This window comes from Prionailurus bengalensis, chromosome B2 (assembly GCF_016509475.1).
Source record: "Prionailurus bengalensis isolate Pbe53 chromosome B2, Fcat_Pben_1.1_paternal_pri, whole genome shotgun sequence".
Lineage (NCBI taxonomy): Eukaryota > Metazoa > Chordata > Mammalia > Carnivora > Felidae > Prionailurus > Prionailurus bengalensis.
Genome location: NC_057349.1, coordinates 135,141,822 through 135,168,079, shown reverse-complemented (window position 1 = coordinate 135,168,079; position 26,258 = coordinate 135,141,822). Strand labels below are relative to the sequence as shown.

General features: G+C 43.5%; 1 protein-coding gene across 3 annotated transcripts in view; it reads left to right on the top strand.

The window, feature by feature from the left end:
• Positions 1 to 24,732, top strand: part of LRP11 (LDL receptor related protein 11) — a 52,173-nt gene extending 27,441 nt beyond the window's left edge. For 2 of the 3 annotated variants that reach the window (XM_043592595.1, XM_043592594.1), the window contains exons 4-7: positions 2,156 to 2,281; positions 3,675 to 3,881; positions 16,384 to 16,479; positions 21,636 to 24,732. In XM_043592595.1, the coding sequence (XP_043448530.1) occupies positions 2,156 to 2,281; positions 3,675 to 3,881; positions 16,384 to 16,479; positions 21,636 to 21,790 (584 nt within the window). In that variant the 3' untranslated portion in view covers positions 21,791 to 24,732. The remainder of the gene's footprint in view (positions 1 to 2,155; positions 2,282 to 3,674; positions 3,882 to 16,383; positions 16,480 to 21,635) is intronic. The other variant, XM_043592596.1, reaches the window with a different exon arrangement.
• The last annotated feature ends 1,526 nt before the right edge of the window (positions 24,733 to 26,258 follow it).

Here is a 26,258-nt window from a genome sequence, read left to right as displayed (position 1 = left end):
TGCCAGTTGCACACTTCCGGCCTTTCTCCAAGATGACAAAATGTATCTGAAGTGGCAGAAAGTTATGTGCATGCATCACTTCTGATTACTGAAAGGCCACTGGAGTATAGATCTTATATATGTAACTTTTTATAGAAAATTAAGGGGCCGAAGTCGGCCGCTCAACCGACTGAGCCACCCAGGCGCCCCTATATCATGTTTAATATGTTAGTATGCTGGTACATGCATATTATTTTTAGATGGAGATGTGTGTTTATTACACTATATGCATAGTATACAACACTATATGTATTGATCAGATGTATGGTCAAAAAAGTTTAGAGACCACTGATCTAGTAATAAATGGATACGTTACAGATATCAATCTATCTCCAAAAGCTACCAAGTAGTAAGTAAAACCTTGACATATTTAGGATTTCCATGTCATGAACTGAAAAATGTGAGCAGTAATTGTATCCCTCTTGGTATTCAGGGTAGCACAGTTTTCCTTCACTTTTCCTCCGAGTTCCTTTCCTGGAACCGAAGCAGATTCTCCTTTCCAGGACCAAATTTTCAGTCATAACTGAGGCCCTTTGCTTCCTCTTCTTTCTCAGGAACTTCTCCCACCATTTCTTCTCTTCTTCCTGGATCAAGGTATCTTCAAATTGCCTTGTACCCAGATAGACTCCTTTCCCAGGCCCTTGTTTAACTGCATGCAATGGAATATGTATCCAAGATTTCACTTGGACTTACCTACTATGCTCAACCATTTGCCTCGGTGGATTATCATAATCTACCATTCTCCCATGTCCTGAGAGAATTGTCTAGTTCCTTGTGTCCCTGGGAAATTAGGGAGTTCCTCACGACCTACGTCTAGCCTGATACCTTTACTCTGCATCAACCAGTGTCAAAGTCACCCAGTTGTTGTGTAGCTAAGTCTAGTAAAGTTGGCTTAATCTGGAGTAGGGGAATGCCTTTCAAGAAAATACATGTAGCTCCTTTACACTGTAGATTAAAAACTCCTAACAGCTTCAGGGCCGCCTGAAGCCACTTCAGGGGCGGCTGGGTGGCTTGGTTGGTTGAGTGTGTGTCTTTGGCTCAAGTCATGATATAGCGGTTTGTGGGTTCAATCCCCCCGTTGGGCTACATGCTAACAGTGCGGAGCCTGTTTGGGATTCTCTCTCCGCCCTTCTCCCACTTGTATGCATGCTTGCTCTCTGTCTCTCAAAATAAGTAAAGAAACTTAAAAAAAAAAAAAAAAACCAAACCCCTGGGGTGCCTGGTGGCTCAGTAGGTTAAGCATCCGACTTTGGCTCAGGTCATGGTCTCACAGTTCGTGAATTCGAGCCCTGTGTCAGGCTCTGTGCTGACAGCTCAGAGCCTGGAGCCTGCTTCAGATTCTGTGTCTCCCTCTCTGTCTGCCCCTCCCCTGCTCACACGTGCGCGCGCGCGTGTGTGTGTGTGTGTGTGCAAAATAAAAATAAATAAACATTATAAATGTTTATCTCAAAAATAAATAAACATTAAAAAAAAACAACTAACAGCTCCAAAAGGGAGACAATTTCATTATTTGAAGAAAATAAATTCATACCAGCCAGTAGCTAGAGATTGTGTTTATTCTTTATGGCGGTAGGGATGTATGGTAGTCAACAAGTAGGGTTCAATAGTCGAAAGTTAATCTCAGTAAAAATGATCACTTAGAAAACAAGAATGCAAGACATAGCATGTCTAAAGACATAGCATGTATAAAATGGTGTTTCTAATAAAACACATTCAGCCAGCCAAATGCCATGCGGGGTGGGGGGCAGTGTTAGGGGGCCCACAGAGTCGACGGGATGAACAAAGGAACGCAGAGTGAAACGTGAGGGAGCAAACCCGGGGCTGGCTGGGGAAGACCAGAGCTGCTGCTCGTCTGTTCTCACCTGGTAGGCAGCGCTGGCCTGGAGAACGGCCCCGCGACCAAGAGCCCATGTGATGCCTCAGAGTTAAGTCAGGGGGTCAAGGAGGCACCCCTTTCTCACAACCTTTTGCTCCAGCTCAGACTGTTGGTGTCTGCCCCATTATGTGCATCTCTCTCCCCCAAAATGTTCCATGTACATTTAGTCTTACTTAATCATGACACAGCGAAGTGTTGACGATATGGCACTCCTGTGACTTGAGACTTGTTCGCAAACAGGATGCTCGAACGTTTGCTCACGCTACCACTTCTCTTGTGATGACGGCTGCTGCATTGACATCATGCTGGCTTGCGATGGAGTGGAGCAGTGTCCTGATGGGTCCGATGAGGCTTTCTGTCATAATTGTGAGTCAGCTGCATGGCCTTTTCGGGCAAGGCGGGGAGACGGGATATCTTTATTCTCATAATAAAATGCAAATTCAGTATTGTTCTTTTTCTAACCAGTTTTAGGTATAACTTCGTGTGAATAAGCTATGCCTTAAATTAAATGACCATTAACTATAAGTCTGTAATCTGAGTTGCAAATGTCAAATGTTTTATATTGCTTACCTTCTTCAAAATTTGCTTTGTTTTCTAAAAGACTCTTCCCCATCCTAAAAATGCTGTGAGGAATATGCTTTTAAAAAAAACTAAAGTGAGGGGCGCCCAGGTGGTTCAGTTGGTTAAGCGGCCGACTTCAGCTCAGGGCATGATCTCGCGGTCCGTGAGTTCGAGCCCCGCGTCGGGCTCTGTGCTGACAGCTCAGAGCCTGGAGCCTGTTTCAGATTCTGTGTCTCCCTCTCTCTGACCCTCCCCCATTCATGCTCTGTCTCTCTCTGTCTTAAAAATAAATAAATGTTAAAAAAAAACACACACAAAAAAACCTAAAGCGAGTTAAGATTTTGTTTTGATAAATTTTTTAGAAAAAAATTTTTTTTCAATATCCATTTTTGAGAGAGAGACACACAGAGCACAAGCTAGGAGGGGCAGAGAGAGAGGGAGACACAGAATCTGAAGCAGGATCCAGGCTCTGAGCTGTCAGCACAGAGTCCAAGATGGGGCTCGAACTCACAAACCGTGAGATCGTGACCCAAGCTGAAGTCAGACGCTTAACTGACTGAGCCACCCAGGCGCCCCTAGAAAAAATTGTGATGTACTAGGGTGTAGCTAAGTCAGGACTGTAAACCAGTCTTATAATGTCACCTACATACACAAAAGGGCACTGAAAGAAAGAAGAAAACTGCTGGTTTTGAAGAAGGATGTAAAATCTCAAAACCTTAAGCTTAAGCTTTGTTGTTGTTATTGTTGTTGTAATTTTTTTGACGTTTATTTATTTTTGAGAGAGAGAGACAGGGCATGAGTGGGGGAAGGGGCAATGAGAGAGAGGGAGACACAGAATCTGAAGCAGGCTCCAGGCTCTGAGCTGTCAGCACAGAGGCCAATGCGGGGCTCGAACCCACAAACTGTGAGATCGTGACCTGAGCCGAAGTCGGTCGCTTAACCACCTGAGCCACCCAGGCGCCCCTTAAGCTTTGTTTTTGTCAATTTATTTGTGACATTTAGAAAGCCAGTTATTGGAAGAAGAGAAAACAGTTTACCCATTCGAAAAGAAGGGAGTAATTTTTATGGGGCTCTAACATGGCTTAGATGGTTATTATTCCCAAGTATCCATGGCTTTGAATCTACTGCAAATTTAGTGCTTTTAATTACAGTTCAGAAAAGAAACCCAGCAGCTAACGGTAGCTCCTGTATCCTTCAGTGCGCCTTGACCGGAAGACGGTGACCCACACAGCAACTGCCCAGCCTAGAATCACAGGACCAATCAAAGATGTGGCAGGAGGCTCCTTCTTGGAAAAGTCCCAGAAAGTGACTGTCCCAAACCAGCCACTGGTGGTATCAAACACAGAGAAGAGGAATCATTCCACTTTTTGGGGACCAGAGAGTCAGACTGATCCTGTGATGTCAGGTAAGGACCTCAACAGCTTCTCCGCAAACAGCCTCATTTTCTCCAGTGACGCTGGGCTCAAAATGAAGGTTATATTTGAAGAGTGTTATGGAAATAAAACAAAGAAGAGAGTTAAAATGAAAACTGTGGCCAAAAAGGAAAAAAAAAAAAAACCCACCCCATCTGACATTTGCACTGATTATACTAAGGAACACCTACTAAATACATTCATATATACTCCAGGGCTACCTGTACATTTATTAGTAAGTACGTTCGAATTAGGAAATTTCAACACCTGTGTTAAGAAAACAAATGCCCTACGTGTGAAATTTTAGGTTATTTTGAGATGAAGCAGCATAACCCTCTTCGCACTAAGCTAGTGAATGTAAGTAAAGAGAATCTACGTCATATTGAAATGGTTGCTTGTGGGGCGCCTGGGTGGCTCAGTTGGTTAAGTGTCTGACTTCGGCTCAGGTCATGATCTCACAATTCGTGAGTTCAAGCCCCGCGATGGGCTCTGTGCTGACAGCTCAGAGCCTGGAGCCTGCTTTACATTCTGTGTCTCCCTCTCCCTCGCTGTCTCTCTCTCTCTCTCTCTGCCCCTTCCCTGCTCATGCTCTGTCTCTCTCTGTCTCAAAAATAAATAAACATTAAAAAAAATTAAAAAAAAAAAAAGAAATGGTTGCTTGTGCGAGCACTTCAGTCCTATGCTCCCAATTAACGAAATCTGTAACTTTTTTGTTTTCACTAATAAGGCTAATAAGAATCTTGTCTACGTTCACACTGCTGAAACATTAACATTCTGACATCTTAAATTTGTTTTTGCACATTTGTATTGTTTGTGACAAGAGACAGAAATATAGAATATCACATTTCTGTACGCCTTTGTAAATGTCTTTTCAGTACTCAAACTCTGCATACCTTGTACAGAAATAATCTGTCGCTACTTTAATAACTTCTTTATGAAATTCTTTTGTTCTATGCAGAAGATGCAAATAATAAAAAAGGAAAATAATTTAAAATACCACTCTTTACTGAAAACAACTTTTGGTATTTTGGTATATTTTTTTCTAGTCTTGTTTATCTAATGTTTAGTTTTTTTCATATATTCTTTTTTTTAATGTTTATTTATTTTTGAGGGAGAGAGAGAATGTGAGCGTGCACGCGCGGGTAAGAGCACAAGTCACGGAGGGGCAGAGAAAGGGAGACACAGAATCTGAAGTTGGCTCCAGGTTCTGAGCTCTCAGCAGAGCCCCATGCGGGGCTCAAACCCACGAACTATGACATCATGACCTGAGCCGAAGTCAGATGCTTAACTGACTGAGCCACCCAGGCACCCCATCTACTGTTTAGATTTTAAGTGTATCTGTACAGATATGCCCACAGAAATATTCCATGAAGGGTTTTCTTTTGGACAGTTTCGACTAGGTGCTTTCAAATGCCTAAGCTGGGTCTATACCTTTGTTAGTACTGCCACCTAATGGGTAAATCAGCCCATGTAGCAAAACTCACCATTAATATTCTGTTGCATTTTTTCTGGTCACTTTCATGTATACACATACATGCACACATTTATTCACTTTTTATCTTAGCATAATTAATATACAGTGTTATAGTCTCAGGCATACAATATAATGATTTAATAATTCTATGCATTGCTCCCTGCTCATCATGATAAATTTACTCTTAATCCCCTTCACCAACTTCACCCATCCCCCAGCCAGTTCCCCTCCCTCAACCACCAGTTTGTTCTCTGTATTTAAGTCTGTTTTTGTTCTTGTTTCTTTTTTTCTTTGTTCACTTGTTTTGTTTCTTAATTTCCACATATGAGTGAAATTGTATGGTATTTGTCTTTCGCTGGCTTATTTCACTTAGCATTGTACTCTCTGGGTTCATCCATGTTGTTGCAAATGGCAAGATTTTGTCCTTTTTATGGCTGAGTAATATTCCATCACACACACACACACACAACACACACACACACACACGTCTTTATCCATTCATTTATGGAGGGGCACTTGTGTTCCTTCCATATCTTGGCTATTGTAAATAATGCCGCAGTAAACAGGGACACATATATCTTTTCAAATTAGTGTTTTGTTTTCTTTGGGTAAATACCCAGTAATGGAATTCCTGGATCATATGGTAATCTATTTTTAATTTTTTGAGGAACTTCCATATTGTTTTCCACAGTGACTTTACCAGTTCATGTTCCCACCAACGGAATACAAAGATTCCTTTTTTAACGTGTCCTCATCAACACTTGTTATTACTTATCTTTTTTGTTTTTAGCCATTCTGACATTGTGATTTTGATTTACATTTTCCTGACGATTAGCTATGTTGAACATCTTTCCATGGGTCTGTGGTTCACTTGTATGTCTTCTATGGCAATATGTCTATTCTGCCCATTTTTAATCAGATTCTTTGTGGGCTTTTGGGGGAGGGTGTTAGGCTTATTAAGTTCTTTATATATTTTGGATTTTAACCCATTACTTGATATATCATTCACAAATACCTTCTCCCATTCGGTAAGTTGCCTTATCATTTTGTTGATGGCTTCATTTGCCATGAAAAGCTTTTTACTTTGGTGTAGTCCTAATACTTTTATTTGTTTGTTTGTTTTTACTCTTGCCTAAGGAAACACATCTAGTAAAGTGTTTCTATAGCTAGCGTTAAAGATATTACTGCCTATGTTTTCTTCTAGGAGTTTTATGGTTTCGGGTCTCACATTTAGGTCCTTAATCCATTTTGAGTTTATTTTTGTGTAGGGTGTAAGAAAGTGGTCCAGTTTCATTCTTTTGCATGTGGCTGTCCAGTTTTCCCAACACCATTAATTGAAAAGACTGCCTTTTCCCCATTGTATATTCTTGCTTCCTTTGACCGTATAGTTGTAGGTTTATTTTTGGATTTTCTATCCTGTTCCATTGACCGATGTGTCTATTTTTGTGCTCGTACCATACTGTTTGGATTCTTGCAGCGTTGTAGTATGTCTTGAAATCTGGGATTATGATACCTCTAGCTTTGTTCTTCTTTCTCACGTTTGCTTTGGTTATTTGGGATCTTCTTTGATTTTATATACATTTTAGGATTACTTGTTGTAGTTTTGTGGAAAATGTTATTGGTATTTTGAGAGGATTGCATTAAATCTGTAGATTGCTTTGGGTAGTATAGACATTTTAACAATATTTGTTCTTCCAGTCCACGAGCGTGGTGTATCTTTCCATTTGTTTGTGTCAGTTTCAGTTTCTTTCTTCAGTGTTTTATAGTTATTGGAGTTTAAGTCTTTTACCTCCCTGATTAAGTTTATTCCAAAGTATTTTATTCTTTTTGGTGCAATTGTAAATGGGATTTTTTTCCCTTAATTTCTCTTTCTACTACTTCATTATTAGTATTTATAAATGCAACAGATTTTTGTATATTAATTTTGTATCCTGCAACTCTACTGAATTCATTTATCAGTTCTAATAGTTTTTTGGACATTTATTCGCTTTTAACAAAATAGGAACACATTATGTTTATGAAACTTTTCTTTTTCTCAGGAGTATTTATGTGTGTTATTACATGCCCATCAAAGACCAAAACTTCTTTCTCAGTGTTTATTTCTTTGAGGAGGGGAGGGGCAGAGAGAGGGGGATGGCAGGATCCAAAGCTGGCACTTCACTGATAGCAGCAAGCTCCATGTGGGGCTTGAACTCACAAATAGAAAGACCGTGAGCCAAAGTTGGACGCTTAACCACTCAGGAACCCCCAAAACAAAAACTTAAAAAAAATTTTTTTTTAATGTTTATTTATTTTTGAGAGAGAGACAGAGACAGAGTGTGAGTGGGGGAGGGGCAGAGAGAGAGGGAGACACAGCATCGGAAACAGATTCCGGGTTCAGAGCTGTCAGCACAGAGCCCGACGTTCGGCTCGAACTCATGAACTGTGAGGTCATGACCTGAGCTGAAGTTGGACGCTCAACAGACTGAGCCACAGCAGGTGCCCCAAAAACAAAAACATTTTTAAGAAACAAAGCAAACGAACAAAAAAAGAAACAAACAAAAGGAGTCCGAAATACAGAGAACACACTGATAGGTGCTAGAAGGGAGGTGGTTGGGGAAATGGATGGAAAAAGAAATAAAAGCCTGGAGGCTGCTTCTGATTCTGTGTCTCTCTCTCTCTCTCTGCCCCTCTCCCGCTTGCACTCTCTCTGCCTCTCTCTGTCTCTGTCTCTGTCTCTCCCTCTCTCTCTTAAAAATAAATAAAAATGTTAAAAAAAAATTTTTTTTTTAAATGCATCATCAGAGCGCCTGGGTGGCTCAGTCCTTTGGGCCTCCGTCTCTTGATTTCGGCCCAGGTCATGATCTCATGGTTTGTGAGTTTGAACCCCGGGTCAGACTCTGTGCTGACAGCGTGGAGCCTGCTTGAGATTCTCTCTCTCCCTCTCTCTCTCTGCCCCTCCTCTGCTCTCTCTCAAAATAAACAAACATTTAAAAAACTAATAAAATAAATAAATAAATAAAAATGCACTCCTATTTGTGACCTGTGCCTGGATTTTACAAGGATCATCAGCTAATATAATAAGGACAAGTTGAATTTTCTGCCACTTCCTTCCCCTACAGGCATCTCGTAAGGATAAAAAACTTAACTCACTGAAGATATGTTAAAGAGATACTATCATTAATACTGATAATATAGTATAGAAAGTAATGAGATGCGGTTTTTCACCTGTCACATTGGCAAGGTGAAAACTATTATTACCTTGCCAATAATATGGAGCCAATAATATGGAGCACAGAGAAACAAGACTCAGGTGCTCTTGGTGGGACTGAACCCAGTACAATCTTCTAGAGGGCAGTTTCTGAAGCACTGAATCTGTATGTGCCCTGATTCAGTTATGCCACACTTGGGAATTCATCCCAAGCGTGTTACTAAGGATAACATTAAGGACCTGTGCCAATATCCAGTCACACAGTGAATGTCCGCTCGCCCGCTCAGAGCCGCGGTGGTGCCTGTGTTTGTTCAGCACGCAGTGACTCAATGGCTGAACTGTTGTGAGATGTGGCTGCATCTGTAGGGCCTGTTCCCTGTGTGGCCCAAGTCATTTATTAACAAGGCTGTCCTCTTTCTATCGGAGCTGGCCGGAGGAAAGAAATCAGATGTCCAGCCCTGCAGAGTGCTCGAAAAGTGGTGTATCCACATTCACATTCACAGTGAATCCTTTTTTTTTTTATTAAAAAAAATTTTTTTAACGTTTATTTATTTTTGAGAGAGAGAGAGTGCACGCTCATGCGTGCACACACAAGTGAGGGAGGGGCGGAGAGAGGGAGACAGAGGGTCCAAAGCAGGCTCGTGAGCGAGGAGCCTGAAGTGGGGGCTCGACTTCACGAATTGTGAGATCAGGACCTGAGCTGAAATCAAGAGTAGGCCGCTTAACCAAGCCACCCAGGCACCCCTTGAATCCATTTTTTTGGAAGTTGAGAATTCATGTCCAGCCCGGCAGGTCAACCAAGTTCTTTAAGGATCCAAACTGAAGCATAGACTTGGGAGAATGCCTGGTCTCTGTATGGACACATGGGGTTCTGCCTGTACTGTCTCCGATTTCCCTGCTAAACATGCCAAAGCCTCACTGTTTCACTTCTCTCCGGAGGTAGCCAGAGTGAGCACCTGTGACCTTCGCATCGTTATGGGAGATGTTTTATCCAGAGAGGCTATCCTTATAAAGGATACTCAAAAGAGTTTTTTCATGTGCCCTGTATTTTTCATGGCTGTTTCATTTTTTCGTTCTGCTGGACTGTCTCTTCTTATTGAGAAGCCATTCTGAACTTATGAAATAACACGTCTGGGAAGGTAGTTTGAATTTGTTGAAGCCTGATGAATAACATTATGCTCCCACATGATGGCAGGAGTCAACTGTTTCCTCAGATGAATGGATCTTGTCCTAGTATAATCCAGAACATTTCCTGAAGAGAGCTCCTTCTTACCTACTCTGTTGACATGCGGTGTGGTCTACCAGTGAATAGTGAGAAAGAATGATTCTGTTGTTTGTGTTAGTTGGCAGGTGGTCACAGGAAGCCATAGTACATTCTGGAAGGCAGGCCCATATTGTAATCACTTTTCTAGCTAGTATTTCCACCTTCCTTCCAGAACATGCTTGCATGTGCAGTGGCGACTGAAAATAAATTTAAAGCAACTTCTGTCCAGCTTCCAACTCCTTCTGTGAGTGCATGGCTATGCATGGTACACGTTAACACAATAGGTCATTCAGAAGAGGGGAAAAATAATTTCCTAAGACATTAACTTTTCTAAAAGGATCATTACCAAAATGAGTTATTTGCAGAAGCAAATTCCATCTTTGTCTCGTTTGTTCTGACTTGCCACTCTGGGGAGAGCCTATGATAGCACGTGTGGAATGAAGCATTTCTCTATGGTGTTCCATACGTTGGTGTCCAGGAAAAGTGAATCAGGCAGTCTGGAAATGACAGTGAATTCCTCCCTGAAATGTAGAAAACAGAAATTCACATTTCAAATACCAACTCGGGCAGGGCACGTCCCCTGGAAATTCTAGAGTCTGTGGCAACTGTGGCTTCTTAAGTCTCCTGTGTGTACTGTCCTCTCCCTAATGCCTGAGCTCGCCCACCTCCCACAGCACTGGCTTCCTCTCCCCAGGAGTGAGGGCATTTAAGAAAATACTCTTCAGATTTGACAACTGAAGATCCAGAATGAATATGTTTACTTTCAAATGAACCCATCTCCAAGGCAAGATCCCCTTTCTAACTACAATTAACCTATTTCTCTGCTGCATCCTTAATAGAGAGCTTTATCTCAGACTTCCTAAGGAAATATTTCAATTTGTGATTTTGCCTAGTTATTTTTGATTTGCCTGGATATGAGTAAATAGATACAGTATAAACTCTAAGTTCTTGGATCTGTGACTTTGAGAGCAGTTTGGTTCAGTAGAAAAGCTCCTGCTCTGGGTGCCCGGGTGTCTCAGTCGGTTGAGCATCTGACTTCAGCTCAGGTCATGACCTCGCTGTTTGTGAGTTTGAGCCCCACGTCGGGCTCTGTGCTGACAGCTCAGAACCTGGAGCCTGCTTTGGATTCTGTGTCTCCCTCTCTCTCTGCCCTCCCCTCTCATGCTGTCTCTGTCTCTCTCTCAAAAATAAATAAACATTAAAGAAAATATTTTTTAAAAAAGAAAGACAAGCTCCTGCTGTGGATCGGTCCTGGGTTCTAATCCCAGCACCACCTGGTACTAGTGTCCAGGTAATTAACTTCTCCGAACTGTGTTTCCTTCCTTGCTTGAAAGAGGATAATCATATCTTCTCACAGTGTTGCTATACATAGTGCGTGAGATATCGTACGTAAATATAATTTACGTCTCTCAGTAACTGTTAGTGCTAGATGAATTTTCGCTGGAGCACTCACTAGGAAACTCAGGTAAGAGAGCTACAAGCTTACGAGATAGTTAATTCTAATAAAAAATAGAAATAGTGCAGTGGTGGTCCCAGTACTGAGTTTCTCTTCAGAATTAAGGTGAAGAATCTCTCATCTTTGGTGGAAAGATGGGGTGGGGGAGGGGATTGTGAATGTGGTTATTTCGTATTTTTACATTGGATAGAAGACAAACGAGTTAATCCTCCGAAAAGAATTGGACGTTGGTAAATTTCAGTGTTTTTATTCCTGGCTCATTATTTTTAAAAAGTAGGACATGAATTCCCAGCCATGTGATCTTCCCACTTCCAGATTTATTATTGGAAATAGTACTTACTGAGTGCCTGTCACTGTGGACTTCTTTGGTCTTTTTTTTTCCCCCCTAGTTTATTTATTTATTTTGAGAGAGAAAAAAAGCACGGTAGGGGCAGAGAGAGAGAGAGAGAGAGAGAGAGGCAGGGAGAGAGAATCCCAAGCAGGTTCTGCACTGCCAGCCCAGAGCTCAACACAGGGCTTGAACTCACAAACTGTGAGATCAAGACTTGAGCCGAAACCAAGAGCCGATGCTCAACCAACTGAGCTACCCAGGCGCCCCCTGCTTCTTTGGTCTTAATAGCAACCTGGTGATATGCAGAAATCATTAGCAGCATTTTATGGATGAAGACACTGAGTCACAGAGAAGTGAAGAACTCAGACTGGGTCACACAGCTAGGAAGTGATAAAGCCAGAATTTAACTCAGCGGTCTAACCCCAGCCCCAAGGGGATGATGGCTTCGGCAGCAAGCCTCACAGTGTTCAAGGATCTTTTCTCTTAGCTACAGAGACAGGAAGCAGCTACAGTTCCCTTAAGACCTGCTTGTATGGTATTTTATGTTAGGGCATTAGAAGCGCAGAAGGACGAGAATCCGGGGGCGCCTGGGTGGTTCAGTTGGTTGAGCAGCGAGGTCTGTATTTCGGCTCAGGTCGTGATCTCACGGTTCAAGAGATTGAGCCCCACGTCAGTGCAGGGCCTGGTTGGGAGTCTCTCTCCCTCTCTCTGTGCCCCTCCCGTGCACACTCTCACTCTCTCTCTCTCAAAATAAATAAATAAGCTTTAAAAAAAGGGAAGACATCTGTGAGTACTGGAGTAGTCAGGATTGGCTACTTGTAGACCTGCGTTATGACTTTCATGGACCTATTAAAAAAAAACCCGAAATATTAAACTTTATGACTGTGTTGGTGTAGAGATTAATATAACACAGGCTACATTCGCTATTATATATGTATTATTATTATTATTATTATATCCATTGTTCTCTTGTGATTTTTTTGAATGTTTATTTAATTTTGAGAGAGAGAGAGAAAGAGTACGAGCAGGGGAGGGGTAGAGAGAGAGAGGGAAACACAGAATCGAAAGCAGGCTCCAGGCTCCAAGCTATCAGCACAGAGCCCAACGCGGGGCTTGAACTCACGAACCGTGTGACCATGACCCGAGCCAAAATTGGACACTTAACCAACTGAGCCACCCAGGCACCCCTGTTTTCTTGTGATTTTTAAGAGAAATTAAACTGAAACATTTTTGCAAGCCCCAGGTTCGATGCCCATCGTGCCTGGTGGACAGGTGGTCCCCACCTGTGATAGGCATGGACATTCTGCTATGCTGTGAAGAATGGGCAGAAAGAGTTTGAATACATGGAAAACAAGGGCTCTAATTAATAGCCTGAGAAAATGGGTTTGAGAATGGCAATTATTGAAGCAGGAGGTCCCAGCTACCCAAAGTGAAGGGAGTTTGCCGGCAATAGAGGGCAATATGGAGAACCTTGAAAGCCCTGCTGAAGCTCTGGACAGGTGGAATCAAGAAGGAGAGGAACAGGGCACCTGGGTGGCTCAGTCGGTTGAGTGTCCAACTTCGGCTCAGGTCATGATCTTGTGGTTTGTGGGTTTGAGCCCCGTGTGGAACTTTGTGCTGACAGCACAGAGCCTGCTTCTGATTCTCTATCTCCCTCTCTTTCTGACACTCTCCGACTCATGCATGTGCTGTCTCTCTCTCTCTCTCTCTCTCTCTCTCTCTCTCTCTCAAAAATAAACATAAGAGGGGCGCCTGGGTGGCGCAGTCGGTTAGGCGTCCGACTTCAGCCAGGTCACGATCTCGCGGTCCGTGAGTTCGAGCCCCGCGTCAGGCTCTGGGTTGATGGCTCGGAGCCTGGAGTCTGTTTCCGATTCTGTGTCTCCCTCTCTCTCTGCCCCTCCCCCGTTCATGCTCTGTCTCTCTCTGTCCCAAAAATAAATAAACGTTGAAAAAAAAAATTAAAAAAAAAAAAATAAACATAAGAAAAATTTTTTTAAAAAAAGGAGAGTAAGAGAATTTGGTCTCCAAAGCCAGTCGAAGAAGGATCAATATCCATCCATAATAAAGCTTTCATCCATTCATGGCAAAATGAGAAAAATAAGGACAATGCAGGGAGTTTTTTTATAAGACTACATTCATTCAATTCAAAGAGCTATCCTTTTTATGTATTAAACTCTTCATGTTTTGTGGGTTACACATTTCCTTACTTTATAATGAGGTGAAGGCAATGACCTTTTTTTTAAAAATTTTTTTTAATGTTTATTTATTTTTTTTTTTTTAAATTTTTTTTTTTTTTCAACGTTTATTTATTTTTGGGACAGAGAGAGACAGAGCATGAACGGGGGAGGGTCAGAGAGAGAGGGAGACACAGAATCGGAAACAGGCTCCAGGCTCTGAGCCATCAGCCCAGAGCCTGACGCGGGGCTCGAACTCACGGACCGCGAGATCGTGACCTGGCTGAAGTCGGACGCTTAACCGACTGCGCCACCCAGGCGCCCCTTTAATGTTTATTTTTGAGAGAGACAGAGACAGAATGCAAGTAGGTTAGGGGCCAAGAGAGGGGGAGACACAGAATCCGAAGCAGGCTCCAGCCTCCGAGCTGTTAGCACAGAGCCCGACGCGGGGCTCGAACCCACGAGCTGTGAGATCATGACCTGAGCCGAAGTCGGACGCTCAACCGACTGAGCCACCCAGGCGCCCCCGGCAATGGCCTTCTTAAATGGCCATTTCTTTTACTGTCTTTATTTGGCAAAATAAAAAATTGACCCTAACTTGGCCCCAAGAATCATTTTGAATTTTGGATTGATCCACAAAATCCAAAGGTGTTGGAATCAGCTTGCCAGGTGGAGGACAGCCCGGGCTCTCGATGGCCCCAGGGCCCCAGCAGCCCCATGGCTTCAATGCAGTATCCCTGTCCCCATCCTGCTGGGAAAGGTCTCCAGCTCCAGGCAGCAATCCCTTTGTCCGTGAGCCATGAGCCGAGCAGTCCCAGCACCTGGTGGCCCGCCACAGTAAGAGCCGTTCCCTGGCTGGCTCTGCCCGGTGCCTCCCCGGGGTCACTCTCTTACAGTCTCCCACTGCCTGCTCTGCTTCCGTTCCCTCCCCTCGCCGTTCTGGTTGGGAGGGGGCTTCCAGCACTACAGTCCAGTGGACAGTGATAGCAATCAGCCTGCAAGGTAACTCTGATTCTCTGGCCCACAAGAAATTGCTCCTGCCTTACTCACATCTGTCATTCTCTTCGGGCCCGCGGTTTATGGAGGACAGCCCAAGTTACTGGCTATCTGCAGGTGGCGTGTATGGTGCCTTTTAGAGTAACGTGACAAAGCACGGCAGAAGGTAGGGAGCCTGCCGTGGCCTTGGCCGTGAGAAGCAAATGTGGGTTAACCTCCTTGCACTGATATGCTGAGCGAGTGGGGATGAGGGGCCTTTGCAGACGTGTTCCAGTAGCAATGTCTGCACGCAGAGTGCTTGAGTGAAAGGTGACAGAGACCTAAAGCTGTGGCAGTTGAGGACGGAGAAGAGGGACCGTAGTCGAGGGTATTTCAGAGTGTCGTGGACATGGCCTGTGTGATTCAGCTACTGATGGCTTGCAGGGCTGAGTGAAAAGGAACTTGAAGGATGCCTTAATGAAACACACGCATTTGCAGTCCCTTCTCTTTAACAGCACAAGCACGTGACTGCAACCATCTCTTCAAGTCCTGGCTTTCTGGCCCTAGTAGGTACCTGCAATAACTTTATAATTTTCCATCATCCTGTTGAGTTTTGTGATCCTTAGTAAATCCAGGCATATCACTTAGTACAGATTCCGAAGAGTTTTATAAAAACTACCTTTAAGTAGCCTTATTTCAGTTGCAGGTGTTGCGAACAGATCTGTAGATGACATAGGAGTAAAGAAGCTTTAAGCTTTTGCTTCTCAGTAGAATTCCTCATGTCAGCTCATCCGTTCTATTTACTGTCACTGAGGATTATATTATCCCCCAGGCTCACTTGAGATCACACCATAGCACGAGGGCAACTCCATTAGCTTAATCATCATCTTGTCAATGTAATAAGCACACAAATGCTGTAAATTCCCGGATGGGAAATGATTCAGTGGTACGGCCGTGGCTTATCAGACCTGGGATGAAAGTCCTAAGGTTTGATCTTTCTTACTAGTCACTCTCAATAGTGTAATACAACTGGATCGAGTAAATAATTAACAACATATCATTACACCAGAAATGCTGGTTTCCACCAACAAGCAGTTAGACATGCCTGAGTTTAAATCCCAGCCCTGTGACCCGCTTACTACTCAAAAAGAACCCGGGCCAGTACCAAGCCTCTCTGACCCAAGGGGAAAACAAAGAGCAATGAATACCCGCCAAGTAGGGCTGAGGTGAGAAAGTCAAACGACTTGTCTGAGTGGCTTATGCAAGCTCACTCTTCATTTTTTAAAGAAAAACTTTTGTGGACGTTTCTGCTTTTCATGGTATGGATTGCAGAGATCACCCGTGACTTTTCTAGCTGACGTCTTTCCTTCCTTCTCCAGAGTGCTGGTAGGATTTCTCGTATGTGTGCCTCTTCCCCTTTCTCTGTCCAGCGGTTTTGTTCTCGTCCCATACTCTGGTCATGTTAGTTACCTAGTGTTTTAATATCAAACACAGACCTACATTTACAAGAGTAATAAATTTTACAAGTTCTTTAAATCCATCCTAAGAAAAATAGATGAGGCTATATTTTCATGTCTGTTTCCTAAAGTTTCTGATGTACCTTTGACATATGTTCTCTCTGTTTTCTGTAGATAGTGGTTCCTCAGGGAAGAACAGAAAAGAAAAAAATTATATTTTTGAATCAAAGAGCGATCGAGGAGGAGGGGAACACCCAGCCCCAGAAACAGGTAAATCTGGAATTTGGAAACTCATTGCAGAGTACAAACATTTGTAGAACCACATATCCTCCAGTGGAAGGTACCAGATGAAGCTGCAAGAGTCTAGGACAAGAGCAGTGACCGATCCGTGGATCGGAAGAGCTGTTGTATTCTCCCTCTATCAGGCTGCATCTGTGGGCTCTTGAACTAGTAACCTCACATCCTTGGACCTAGGCTTCCTCTTTTCTCAGTTGATTGGACTAGAGGATCACTCTGTTTCTTTCCAGGTGTAACATGCTATGGAAAAAGTAATATTCACAGCCTAGAAGTTAAGAACTAGATATTCATGGCCCTAGAATCTGAGGCCGAGGTTCAGACCCTGGCTCCGTCACTAAACTCCATGACCTTTGGCAGGCGATTTTCTCTCTCCGGATCCCAGTTCTCCTCAGTCGTAAGATGGAAATGGCAGCTATCACTGCCTCAGACTTGTTGGGGGAGAAATGGGACAATTAACATAAACCGTTTAGCACACGTGTGTGACTCATGCATAAATAAATGATAATAAATAGCCACACTGGTTTGGCTAATAAATAATAAATAAGTAAATGATGGCTATTATGCTTGAGTTAGTTATAAAGACCTTATAGAACTACCCTACGACCCAGCAATTGCACTACTAGGTATTTATCCAAGGGATACAGGTGTGTGTTTAGAAGGGGCACATGCACCCCAATGTTTATAGCAGCACTATCGACAATAGCCAAAGTATGGAAGGGTCCAAATGTCCACTGATGGATGAATGGATCAAGAAGATGTGGTACATACATACAATGGAGTTATTACTCGGCAATCAAAAAGGATGAAATCTTGCCATTTGCAACTACATGGATGGAACTAGAGGGTATTATGACTTCACTCATATGAGGACTTTAAGAGACAAAACAGATGAACATAAGGGAAGGGAAGCAAAAAAATAATATAAAAACAGGGAGGGGGACAAAAACATGAGACTCTTAAATATGGAGAACAAACAGGATTATTGGAGTGGTTGTGGGCTAAATGGGAAAGGGGCATTAAGGAATGTACTCCTGAAATCATTGTTGCACTATATGCTAACTAACTTGGATGTAAATTAAAAAAATAAATAAAAATTAAAAAAAAAAAAAAAAGATCCTAGAGTACCTAGTTCTCTCCAGCTGCTCTAGTGATGGATGAAGACCAAAGACAATGAGGAAAGAGTGTAGGAGGTCGAGGGGATATTTAGTGAGTGAAAGAAGAATACCACAATTCCATAATTATGGTCACTTTTAACTAGAAAGAGAACACTTTTGACTCGGTTCTTCAGAAAGGCAGGTTTTAATCCTAAATCCCACAAACTAATTAGTAAAAGATTTAGGAGAATAAAATATGATTGTTAAATTATAGACCTGAACTCGGAGAAGACTTTTTTACCCTAGAGTGTTCTTTGTAAAATCTGGACCACGTTATCGTGTAACCACTAACCAACAAGTGGCCAAAATAATCCAGACGTCAAGTGCCTAGAGGCTGTTCTGTCTGCTGGACTGCTGGCCTTGCCCCTGTCCCCACATATCTCAATAAAAAGTGCCCTGTGCCCCATCGACATATAAAGGGAAGCCAGGCCTGCCCCTGCCCCCGCCCCATGCCTAGATGTGTGCAGAAAGCCTCCATTCTAACTGGCCACTGCCCATTCTAGTTGTTATATGTTATGAACATCACTCCAGCTCATATGAACAATTCATCTCCTTCGCTGGTTCCTGAGAAAATTATATCATGATGTGTTTTTTTAGGGGTTAGAAAATTTTAAATCTCAAATTACCCCTGATAAAGACAATGAAGAAACCATGCCGAGTAAGCATTGAAAAGTCCAGAATAATTTTCAGTATTGTAGCAAGTTTTTTGTGATGGGAGATTTCATTTTCCTTGTCATCAAAGCATTAAACAGGAGTCAGTTCGACGTTCAGCCACCACACATCTGACTTGGCAAGTAGAAGTTTCCCCTAGATTGTATGTCTGCTCTGTTGTCACCACAACGGCATCTGCACTGTGGCCCTGGGGCTGGCATCTCCAACCACAGCCCCCTCCCCCTGCGGCCTCAGCGCTGGTGTTCATCTTCACACGAATCACACACCTTTAGAAGGGCAGCCTCTGATGCTTTCCCTGCCCTGAACAAGCACAGCGGTCCTCCTCCACCACCCCTCCCCGCACGTGAATAGTCGCCCGTTTGCACCCATACCCTTCCTTTCCTTCAGTACTAAGCGAAGGAGTGTCCCCTCTTTCCACGGTCAGTCTCCCCCTGATCTTGAGGCAGCCCCTTATCCCCATCATCGGTTAACTCTCTGATGTTTTTCATCTGTTTCTCTACTGGCTCGTTGCCCCGACAGCTGCAGACACGTTCAGATCTCTCCCAACACACAAAAACGAAATAGCACCCTTCCATCTTCAGTCTCCGCGTAAATGAATTCCCGATTGCCAAGTCCGTTGGCCTCTCTGGGCTTCACCCCACTTGACCTCTGCTTAGCATTTGGTTCAGCCAAGTGCTTCCTTGAAGTAATCTCTTCCCTGTGCTTCCAAGGCTCCCCTGTCCCCTGGCTGTCCTGCCACCTCTCTGATCCGTCTCCTGTTCCCTTAGCTTCTCTTCTTTTGTCTGCCCTCTTAAATGCCGGTGCTTCCTCACCTACTCGCTCCTGGTTCTCCTTCTTCTCCCTTTCTCTCTGGCGATCTCATTCACTTCTGTGGCTGCGGTCACCACCTTGACGCTACAGACTCTCACATATTTAGGCCAAATAATCCAGAAACCTAATAGAAATTTCGACCTGGATCATCTATAGGCATCTCAATCTGAAAATGTCAGAAAAGAAACATATCTCCCCACCCACCCCAAACAAGCTCCATTATTCATTTAAACACGCAGGCAAAACTCTTACGAACCAGAAGCACGAGCTACATCTTTCACATGTGCACTTCCTATATAATTCCATCATAATAATTACACTTAATTGCATTTTTTCATTCAAATGTTTGTCCACCCAGACCGGAAGTCATGAATAATAATGCTCTCATTTCCCTTTTGGAGAAGCACTGCACCACGGTGGTTCTGGAGCTGTGCTGTCTGGGGCCCTATCCTAGCTCCACCCCTGACCGTACAGACTTAGACTAGTCACTTCATTCTTTTTATTTTTATGTTTATTTTTTTATTATGTATTTTTATTTTTTAATTTATCTCCCAGTCAGTTAGCATATAGTGCAATAATGATTTCAGGAGTAGATTCCAGGGATTCATCCCCTACGTAGAACACCCAGTGCTCATCCCAACAAGTGTCTCCCTCCATGCCCCTTCCCCATTTAGCCCACCCCCCCACCCACAACCCCTCCAGAAACCCTCAGTTTGTTCTCTATATTTAAGTCTTTTATGTTTTGTCCCCCTCCCTCTTTTTATATTATTTTTGCTTCCCTTCCCCTATGTTCATCTGTTTTGTATCTTCAATTCCATATTAAGGAAGTCCCATGATGTTTGTCTTTCTCTGACTAATTTCATTTAGCATAATACCCTCTAGTTCCACCCACAGAATGAACGATTTTCATTCTTTTTGATTGCCGCGTAATGCTCCATTGTGTATATATACCACATCTTTTTTATTCATCTGTTGATGGACATTTGGGCCCTTGCCATACCTTGGCTATTGTCAATGGCGCTGCTACAGACATTAGAGTGCATGTGTCCCTTCGAAACAGCACACCTGTACCCTGTGGATAAATCCCTAGTAGTGCAATTGCTGGGTCGTAGGGTAGCTCTATTTTTAGCTTTTTGAGCACCCTCCGTACTGTTTTCCGGAGTGGCTGCTCCAGTTTGCATTCCCACCAGCAGAGCAAAAGGATGCCGTGCATCCTTGCCAGCATCTGCTAGTCACTTAATTCTTGCTGTCTTAGTTCCTTCATTGGTAAAATGGGTATACTAATAGTACCAACTCGTGGTGGTTGTGAGGTTTAGATTTAAACCACCAAGCACCTAGTGCGGTGCTGGCACTCTGCAGCACTGGCTTATTGTCTTTGGCCGCCCACACTTGGATCAGGGTCAGGCGCATGGCTCCCAATTAACACTGAGCGAATGAAGAAGTGAATGAAATGAAGCGTTACCGAATCAGCTTCTGCAACGGACGTTTTTACTCCTCTAATTCCACCAGTTGGCAAGGCCCCTGCAGCTAAAAATGGTTCCACCATATCATCTCCAAGCCTGGCCGGACTCCAGAGTAGACGGGTCTAAGAATAGAGCTGCTGAGCTTGATAAGAAAGACTGATCTGGGGCACACCCTGTCCCTTCCCGACTCCTGCAAGCCTGGACAGGCTGCTTCTAGTCTGGGTGTCTGCGTCCGATCCCACAGGGTAAAGCCTGTGAAGGAGAACTGCAGAGACTTTCTCTTCAACTACCCTTAGCGAGAATCACGCCACCATATTCTGAAGGTCCCTCTCAGCGGTGCTCCTACTGGCTGAGAGTAGGTTCTCTGGATTTAGAAATGAAAAGAAGTTTCTTTTTTTTTTTTTTTTTTTAAGTTTATTTATTTTGAGAGAAAGAGAGGGAGAGAGAGAATCCCAAGCAGGCTGCACGTTGTCAGTGCCGAGCCTGATGAGGGGCTCGAACTCATGAACCAGGAGATCATGACCTGAGCCAAAATCAAGAGGCGGATGCTTAACCGACTGAGCAACACAGGTGCCCCAAAGTGTATTTGTTTTTGAGACGGAAAGAGAGAGAGTGCACAGGGGAGGGGCGAAGAGAGAGGGGGAGAGAGAGGGAGAGAATCCCCAGCAAGCTCTGCACCACTAGTGCAGAGCCCGATGTAGACCTCGAACCCATGAACCGTGAGATCATGACCTGAGCCAAAATCAAGAGTCCGACGCTTGACTGACTGAACCACCCAGGCATCCCAGGATTTGGTTTTAAAGACGTCTGGGTTTGAGAACTAGACCTGCCATTTGCCAGCTGTGTGCTCCTAGAGCAATTACGTAATCTGGGCACCTTAGTTAATCTATAAGATGGTGATGGTTCGAGTACCTACTTAATTGACTTGTTCAGATTAAATAGCGCATGTAAAGTGTTTATCACACAGTAAATTGCAGCGTTATTGTTACTAGTCAGTGACCTGCCCTATTTGTTTCTAACGATTCCACAGGTGCAGTGCTACCCTTGGCCCTGGGTTTGGCCATCACGGCTCTGCTGCTTCTCATGGTCGCTTGCCGACTACGCCTGGTGAAACAGAAACTTAAAAAAGCTCGTCCCATTACGTCTGAGGAATCTGACTACCTCATAAATGGGATGTATCTATAAAAGTGTCACTTAAATAGCTGGGGGGCAAGGATGTTTCACTTTTAATTCATATATATACTGGGTTCCGGATATTTAGAAACCTCTTTGGTTTGAACTGGGCTAAGAAAAATACTGAAACCCCAGAAAATTCTGAAAACCCCAAACCTTTGTTTTTATTTATTGTAGGAAGATTTTCTTTGGGAAGTGTGTGAAATATTTTGAAATTTAGAGAGGAGTCCGTCTGAGTAAAGACTCACACATCGAATTCTGACTTACGTAAGCTGTCCCTGAAAATAGCAGTTTGCAGTTAGCCACGGCAGAAGGCAGAAAATTCAGCGACTCGAGGGGTGGCCTTGGAATGGCGACGTTAACCCTTTACTTCCTAGAGGCCAACCACGGGCCTCTTGATACACGGCTTCCTCTCGTTCTGAGGCCCTCTTGTTCTTCACGCTAAGCTTCCCGTGCTCTCCTTTCTCCTCTCCCCTTCAAAACCTGTCTCTAGGAATGGATCTCAAGCGAGTTTATACCTTCAATGGCAGGAGTATCTGTACTAGAGCCCCATGAACACGTCAAGGAGGCCTCGGGGAAGGTGAATGTGAGTTTATCCCAGGGCCTCTGACATCATGTCATTTAGGGGGCTGCCTCATCAGGCTTACCTTTGGGTGAGAAAACCCCGACTTTGGATGACAAATAGCCGTAACGCGGTCGTGAAGGGAGCTGGGAAATCCTGGTGGAAGAAGAGGTGGCAGGTCAAACATTTCAATACCAACTCAGCTGAGGGCGAAGTGCGAGGAGGACAATTAGTTCTTTCTTGAATCTCCTCAGCACTGCTTGATGGTCCCGAACACAGCAGCTTTATTTCTGTAGTCGCTGGTTTTCAACACTAGTCTGTGTTGATGGAAGAGGAAGATGCATTCAAACTGGGAAGCAGAACGCTGAGTGGACTTGTAGGTGCAGCTTTTGTAAACGTGCCGCGTTTAAGGATCAGCAGGGTCTTTCATCCAATGGGATTGAGCCACTTTTCTCCACTATTTACTCAATGCTTCAGACGCTGTAACGTGCAATCAGCTAATGCCGGGCTTACGTATTCCCACAGCATAGAGCAGTCTTGCACAAATTCGTCTTTGCAGAAAACTGGCCGTCTGGCTTTGCATCTTTTCCCTGTTAATCAGTCGGTAGGATTTTTAAAGGCAAATTATTCCCGTCATCACTTCATGCCGGGATTATACATGTTGTAGAAATCATTCTCCTTGAGAGGAATGTGGTGCCTGTCTACACTCACACGATGTTACCATTTACATAGTATGGCTTTTTTCTCATAAGTGGCAAGTCTTCTAAAATGCTTGAACACATTGTAGAACACTTGATTTTCAGACTGAACCTGGGGTAAGTCGTTCCTTTGGCAAAGGGCTTAATTTGGGTCAGAAATATAACGAACCCATTAAGAAATGGCAAGTTAGTTCTAGAAAAACAAAGAGATCGGTTACTTTTATGTCCTGAGAGGTCCAAGCATTTTGTTGAATATTAAGAATTGAGCAAAGATTTCAATCTCCCCTCCAGGGCAGGTTAGAACAAGGACAGCACGAGTGACCTGAGGCCCTGGGCGCTCTCTGTGTGATGCCGTGCAGTGTCCTAGTCCAGAGAAGGACATCACCCGTAGCCATACGCGACACAATAAAAACTGCTGAGGCGTGCATCTTTCAGCACATCTTTTATACGTGAAGAAATTAAAACACGATTTAGTGTTGCTATGGTGTTGAAAGACTTGAGAAAAGATGTCCATATCCACGTGTACGATATCCCTTTCCTAAATTGTATTTTATTCTTGTGACTTTAAACAACCATTTAACCTAATCATCCTAAGTTGCTAGTATTTACTGAGCTGTGCCTGTATTACCTGGATTTAATCCTATCAACCTTATCTTGCAAAGGGGGAAATTAGGAATTAGAGAAGGAGAATCGGGGGTCTACAAAATATTTGTATTGTCAGAAGGACTGAATGGGACTTTTGAAAGTCACCTTAACTGTGAGTATCTGAAGGCATTCTGCATCTAAGATGATTTCAAAATAATTTTAGAGGGAAGCTTGTCCACGATTTGCTGCTCAAACATGTTCGTGTGTCTCACGTCTCTTCCTGAGAAAAGGCCCATCTGAGCCACCTTCCAGAAAACACAGAGCTTCTTTCCTCCCGTCTCTACAAGCAGACAACAGCCAGTCTCCATCCTTCCAGAAGCTTGAATGCCAGTCACTCGAGTATCAGGTTTGTTCTCTTCCACAGGAAAATAACAGAATGTCTTCATCTTTCTCCTCCTGCCTTTTCATAATCTGTGATTCGGCTCCATGATTCGCTTTCACACTTCCCAGCCTTCCTCAGTCACTGAGGGCTGTTTCATGTTGTCCTTTATCATATTTTCCCGCAACCCAAACGCGGAGATGCGTATTTCTATTTGTTCTTCAGTTTTGCCGTTCAGGGCAGACCTTGCCGATGAACTAACTGGACTTCCCGTACATAAACATAGGACAGTGCGCTGTGCCCCAGGGCACGGGGCCGTCCGGGTCCTCACAACGTGCTGCCTGCATCACAGTCGTGATGCTCCGTAACAGCAGCTTCTGGGCCTGGGATTGTCGCTGGGGGGCTCTTAAGTTACACTGTCCCCAGTTCGATGTTTGGGGATTGTACCGTTTTGTTCCTAGCAGAGTGACTCTCAATTATTTGTTCTCTTTACTGGACTCTAAGTTTTGTCTAACTGTTGGTGTTAAAACCGAATGAGGATTTCTAACGAAAAACTGCCCAAGCCAAATAGAAAAGCTTAGTTTGCTGTTCACAAATGTTCACGTCTCCCTGGCTTTTTAATCAATTGTGATGCTGACTTTTTTGGGGGGCACTGGCCCTATTTTTCCCAGCTCTTTTGTCCTGCTCAATTCTCTCTAGTATTCTAAATAAAGTGCATATTTTATAGCTACTTTAAGAGCAAGCACAGATTTTTGGGGGGGTAAATGTCAAACCGCCAGGGATGAAAATACGGTTGGACACACCAAAGCTGGTTGTGTTCAGAAATGAACTGAGTGGCTAGGACTGAGCCTCCTCCATTTGCTTCATTTAGGTCTCCGTGTGTCTTCGTTCCTACTCATTTGACTTCTCCCATCACCTCTGTTTTTAGTCTTTGTTACCTCGCTGTAAATTGGAAAGAGATCAACTTACAATATCATTCAGCTTAAAGATGTTTTTATACAGTTATTTCAAAACATAGGAAACTTCTCAAAACACATTTTTTTTTTTAACATTTATTTATTTTTGAGACAGAGAAAGACAGAGCATGAACGGGGGAGGGTCAGAGAGAGGGAGACACAGAATCCGAAACAGGCCCCAGGCTCTGAGCTGTCAGCACAGAGCCCGACGCAGGGCTCGAACTCACAAACCGCGAGATCATGACCTGAGCCGAAGTCGGACGCTTAACCGACTGAGCCACCCAGGCGCCCCTCAAAACACATTTTAAAATGAGTTTAACTTTTACCAAAAAGCTTAAGGAAAATTGTACTGAGTATATGGACTTAAAAATTCTTTCGTTTTCATCATTTCATATGACTGAAGACCCAAAAGTCCAAAAATATCAAAAGTCTATGTTCTCATATTTAAACAAAGCAGTTTCACAGCTCAAAACAGAAATTTGGAAAAATCTCTAAATGTGTCATCTAGAAATGTGTGTATAGAAGAATGAAGAAATCAGAACCGTGAACTCTACAATCTGAGATCACGCCTTCAATGTTGTTTGCTGTTGAAGGGGAGCCAATCTGACACTCCTTTAACACCCCCACCTGTAATGTCTGGCCTGCTTTATCCAATTCTGTTCCCTACAAGCTAATCACATAAAGGAGCCAAGATCCCAAAGAAGGGTAGCTCTTTTCCCCCAGAAAATCTCTATAATCTGATTTACAACTGACACGGTCGTGTTCGCATGGAAATTCTGCAGTCTCTTTCATCTATAATGTAATTCCCAAGCAAAATCCTGACAAGATAATCACCCCAAAAAGCCTAAATAAACAGGGTTGGCAAAAAAAAAAAAAAATTATTCTATGTGATGTGATCTTTTGGGCGGGGGCATCACAGTGACGTATTTGGGGCGTGGGAACTCAAATATAAATGTCCTTGGCTGCCCCCGGCCCCTGGATTGCTGCTCTTGTATTTAAGATGTCCTCAGTGCTGCAATCACCTGCCCTTCGGACAAAAAAAGTATTCTGATGCCTATCCTCTTAGGACACTCTGAGTAAGAATGAGCTCTTCAGCTCCAGCAGCCCTCGAACTTTCTCTCGTCTTGGAAAGGAAGTGAAGGGAAAGAACAAGGGGAAAGAGAGAGGGGAAGAGAGGGATTCACTGCCTCAGGACAGCCTCTATGGGAACTAAAAGTCAGATCTTTTCTCTCCCACCAGACAAGGAGCACTTCAAACAGAATCCCGGCTCAAACAACACAAAGCCAGCTATAAAGGTGAA